Source organism: Tenrec ecaudatus, chromosome 5 (genome assembly GCF_050624435.1).
Source record: "Tenrec ecaudatus isolate mTenEca1 chromosome 5, mTenEca1.hap1, whole genome shotgun sequence".
NCBI lineage: Eukaryota > Metazoa > Chordata > Mammalia > Afrosoricida > Tenrecidae > Tenrec > Tenrec ecaudatus.
Genome location: NC_134534.1, coordinates 1,449,926 through 1,454,744, shown reverse-complemented (window position 1 = coordinate 1,454,744; position 4,819 = coordinate 1,449,926). Strand labels below are relative to the sequence as shown.

The 4,819-nt window shown below is 61.6% G+C and overlaps 1 protein-coding gene across 1 annotated transcript; it reads right to left on the bottom strand.

Annotated features, from left to right (window-relative positions):
* Positions 1-1,013: 1,013 nt before the first annotated feature.
* Positions 1,014-4,008, bottom strand: LY6K (lymphocyte antigen 6 family member K). The gene is made up of 3 exons (XM_075550521.1): positions 3,900-4,008; positions 2,947-3,045; positions 1,014-1,309 (listed from the first exon to the last, which is right to left on the bottom strand). Exons 1-3 carry the CDS (start codon positions 4,006-4,008, stop codon positions 1,014-1,016), a joined length of 504 nt encoding a protein of 167 aa, XP_075406636.1.
* Positions 4,009-4,819: the final 811 nt, after the last annotated feature.

Here is a 4,819-nt window from a genome sequence, read left to right as displayed (position 1 = left end):
AACCTTCTGTGAGGAACTTCCAGGGGGCAGTCTCACCCACCCCACCCCCACCCCCACTCCAAGGAGCAGCACTGAGCACATGCTAGTCCCAGATGGGCCCCTCTCCCTCCAACAACGCCACCCTCTGAGGGGGCAGTGACTGCTAGCTGCCAGTGGGGGCCCATCTCATGGAAGCCCCAAGCCCTGCCCCCTCCCACAATCCATCCCTGATCTCACGACAGGGTCCTTAGTTGGGCCCGGCTTTTCCTCCCAGTGTGTCTCAGGCCAGGAGCTCTGCTGAATCCTTAGCACATTGGGCGCACTCGAGCGCCAGGGCCACACAGGGGTAGCTGTGCATGCAGTGCCCTGGCCAGGAACTGAACCGGGGCCTCCTGTAGGGAAGGCAGGAAGCTCCTGCTGCCTCCTCCAGAGACAGAGCAGGGTTGCCTGCAGTCCCTCTGTGGCTCCAGAGTCTGAGACCCTCCCCTCCCTTGGCCTCCCAGCAGAAGGGACTGCCCATGTCCCTCATGCCCAAGAGCTCCCCCACACCCACCCCACCCGCCTGGAGAAAGCCAGGCTCCCGCAGCTGTGGGCGCCCCTCTGAGCTCTCTTTCTGTGAGGACTTCTCTGAAACCTTTATGCTGACCCGAGAGATTTCCATCCGCAGAGCCAGCAGACCCCACTCTCTGGCCACAGGCAGGCTTCCACCACTCGGGCCTCTGGCCTCGGGCCTCTGGCCTCAGGCTGCTGTTTAAGGCCCCTGCATTAGGGTGTGTAGGCCTAGCTGAGTCACCCCCCCTACACACTCCTTTGGCTCCATCTGGAGGACAGTGATGCCCAGCTCCACAGCACCCTCAGGCAGGCCCTGTAGGGCTAGGAGGACATGGGAATCTCTGCAGATGAGGGCACAGCTGAGTCTCTGGGATTGACCCCTTGTTCTCGGCCCCTACAAGGTCAGACCGAACACTGGGCTGTGGAAGCAACTTTATTGAATCCCGTCTGCAGGCCAAACTCCCGGCGGCTGCGAGGACATGTCACACAAGGCTCGGGCCCAGGACAACGAAGGCCAGCGTCAGGGGCCTGGTGAACCAGGCCAGACTGGCTGGCGCCTCACTGATGCTCTCCTCTATTTCCCGGAAGGTGCTCTCGTTGACCTTATGTGCATCGTCGTTGCACAAGGAGTGGTCGCAGCAGCGGATGTAGGGGAAGGGTGTGGGCTTCTCCAAGATGAAGGTCTTGGGGGGCGGGGGCGGGGGTGGAGGCGGCAGAGGGATCACTGGGCAATACTGGGAACACTGCTTTGACACTATGTAGAACCGTGGGAAGATTTCTAAAGACAAAGAGAGCGGGGAGCCGTGAGCGCGGCCCGTTCCTGCTTGCCCTGCCCTCTCTGCCCCACTCTCCAAGGCACTGCTTCATAGGTGCACGCAGCGGCCGTGGGCACGCGTGGGCAGTGAGGGTGTCCCCGCTGTCCAGGCTGCTCTGGGCCTGGGGGGTTAGTTGGCAAAGACAGGGGACTTCCTGAGAATCAATGACCCACAGACAGACCCCCGGGCAGAAACCGAATTTGCAGCCAGAGACGCTCTGGTTGATGCTGCTGGGACCAGAGGCCAAGCCACTCGGGCAAGTGCGTGGGCTGCTGGCTGCTGCCCCGGGGGATGATGTGCTCCACCCCACCCCCACCAAGGCAGGTTGGCATCTTAACTCTTCTATGTGCAGATGCAAGCTCATTTGGGAAGACTGTCTTTGCTATGTTCTTGAGACCCTGTCGGTGTGGGGTGTGTCTTGAACCCAAGGTAAGCAGACACAGCGACTTGGGAAACCTCCAGGCTCCCTGCCGCCTGGCCGCTGCCAGTGCACAGGGAGCGTGCAGGTCAGGGGCGAGCTGTCTCTGTGGGCTGCCCAAACCACGCTCCCTGCGTCCCTATCAGTGGATGCTGCCAGGACAGGGATAGCTGTCCCTGTGGGTTCCCAGACCATCTCTCTCTACGGGAGTAGAAAGCCTTGTCTTTCTCCCTCTAAGTACTGCGTGGTTTCAAACTGCCGACCTTGGGTCAGCAGCCCATCTCTAGCCGACGACACCACCAGGGCTCCTTCAGACACGGAGAAAGAGGGACAAAGAGGAAGGAAGACAGACTCCAGCCAAGGACCTCCACGTCAGGAGGGCAGCCTGGGCCAGCAGGGTGGAGAGAAAGCACTCAAAGGGGATGGGAAGAATTCTTTATCTTGTTTGCAGTAAACCAACTGCCGCCCCGGCTCCCCCTGCAGGTCAGAGTAGAACTGCACGCCACAGGGGTTTCTGGAGTTGGTTTATTTTGGAAGGCCTTGCTTTGCAGGTGGTACTTGACCTTCCAACCTACCTGTCAGCACCTGAGTGTGTGCCCACCCCCAGAGACTCCCTTTTCTCCCACACCCACTGTGCCTTCCCGAGCCGCTGGGGTGAGCCACTGCTGCCAGGCAGGTTCTCTGCAGGGGCAGCCGGGCTGGCTTTCCAGGGCAAGGCCCCCATTGGTGGGAAGAGGTCCTGTGGTGGTGGCCTGAGGCTAGCAGTCTTCAGGTAGAGCTCTCTCCACTGGCCTCCTGGGCCAGGTGGTGCCCAGGACAGGGACCTCCCTGGGTGCAAGGGGGAGAGCCCCTCCCAGCTCTGCATTCCAGGTGGCAGCAGATCGCTCTCGTCACTGCCATCTTGGTAACTTCCTGGTTATGTTTCAAAAGAGACCGACTCACGCTGCAGGTGAACGCTGCCTGCCTCCTTCACCCCTGCCTCTCACAGAGACAAGCGTGCGCACAACACCTGAGTTAGTCCACGCGGCCACAACCCGGAGGACGATTGTGCCAAACTCAGACTCAGGCCGACATGTAATGTGACCCATCAACATGTGGCTTTCCTTGGGTGGGGCCACCTACACAGACTCAGGCTCCTGATTGATCCGCCCAGGAGACGGGAACAAGGTGTGACCGACTTACTGGTGACAGCGATGACACAGAACTTCTCCTTCACGGTACAGGTCACTGAGGTTTTACAGCCGAAGCTATTCTCTGCCTCACAGGAGTAGCACTGCAGAGCTGAAGGGGGGGCAAGGACCAAAGTAGGTTGATGGCTGCCTCCCCTCTGCCGCCACCTGCCTGCCAGCCCCAGGAAGCTCCGAGGCCTCCCAGCATTCCCTCTCCCCACCTGACAGAAAGAGCTCCTCGTCCACTCCGGGGGCTCACCTCCTTCATTCAGTGTCTAATCAGGAGCCTGTGCCACCTCCACTGGCCACACTCACACCACGACACCCAGCCCCACAATCCACACCGATACACCCTAACTATGCAAACCACACCCAGATACCCACCCAGATATACTCTCACAGCTACGGCCATATCTGCACCCACACACACAGTACACCCCCCACCCCAGCCCACACACATACAGCCCTCGCCTGGATATGCCCATCCCCTCCCGTCCTACATCCAGACACATGTGCAGATGCACACGTGCACACACAACCCACACTGCATACACCACCCCAAGCCCACGCACATACAGCCTGCAACAGAGACTGGCACACGCTTCCAGGCACTCCTACGCTCAGACACACACGCAGGCACGCAACCAACTCGGAACTGGTTCAGACCCGTAAGTCACACGGAGGGACATGCTCACCGAGCCAAATACACACACGCAGCAGCCACACCTAGACACCCACGCAGACACAGGGCACCATGAAGCTCAACCCGGTCACACTCGGCCCTGGCTTCTGCCCTTTGTCACCCTCGGAAGGAACGGTCAGCGTTGAACCCACGGCTCATGTCTGGTGGCCGCACACCCCGCACCAGCTGTGCAGATGGAGGACCTGCTTGAGGGGTGTGGTGGTGCGCGCCCAGCAGACCGGGAGCAGGCTCTCCTGGCGGGCCGTCGGGAGGGAGGCACTGACCTTTCACGCCTTGCCGCTCAGAGATGTTGACCTTGCCCTCCGCCTCTGCCTCCACCTCCGCTTCGGCCAGAACCAGGCCCAGGCTCAGCAGCAGCAGGAGGAGTGCCATGTCCTCAGGGTGCCGACCTGACCGTCAGGAGGGGGTGTCAGCTCAGTGCCCGGCCTGGCCCCTGCCCGCAGGACAGCGCCCCTAGCCCCAACCCGCTGCGGCCCGCGCACCCAGGGCCCTTGTACCAGCGGTCTCCACGCGCCCACTCGCGCCCCACCCCCCACTCCCCCATCGACGAGGCCTAGAGGACCCCAGCAGGTCCCGCGGACAGGGGTGGGGGCACAGACCCAGGGCTTTGTCACGCGCTGCTCCTCCACGCGGCCTTCTGGAACCTTCTCCGTGCGAGCGGGTGCGCATGCGGGTTGGCGGGGGAGGTCACGTGGTGCATTTCCTCCCACAGGCTCACATGGGCTTAGGTCCAGACGCTCCGCCCCTGTCCCTTGACCCTGAGTCCCTTCCCCAGCCCCGCCCTGCACCCCACCTCCTCCCGCAGCCCCTCTCCCCTTTCCCCACTCCCAGCCATTTACCTGCCCCTTTCCCAAACCAAGACTGCAGCCCCCCACCGTGTCTCCCCGCCCCTGACCCTTTCCTCCTGCCAACATGGTCCACGGGAGAGGGATGGTAGCATCCAGTCCAGGGGTGCATGTTACCCGCTTCCTGGGAGCGCTAGTGTAGATTTTGTTTGCAGACCCCGGTTTAGCCTGATCATCCTGTGAGAGCGCTTCAGCAGCTGAGACACCATCCCGCACTGCCCATTCTTAGACTCCGTGATGTCTGAGCCCTTCCACGCAGCCACCGTGTCACTCCATCCTGCTGAGTGTCAGAGAAGCATCCTGCTTTCTTCAGCAGGGCAGGCCTTCCTGAGGGGCCC

Bases quoted from the DNA above. Each gene is read 5' to 3' on its own strand.
- LY6K (XM_075550521.1), bottom strand. From the start codon at position 4,008: ATGGCACTCCTCCTGCTGCTGCTGAGCCTGGGCCTGGTTCTGGCCGAA. The intron at 3,046-3,899 runs GTCAGTGCCTCC...CCCCCCCTTCAG, and splicing joins TGAGCGGCAAGGCGTGAAAG to CTCTGCAGTGCTACTCCTGT. The intron at 1,310-2,946 runs GTAAGTCGGTCA...CTTTGTCTTTAG, and splicing joins CTGTGTCATCGCTGTCACCA to AAATCTTCCCACGGTTCTAC.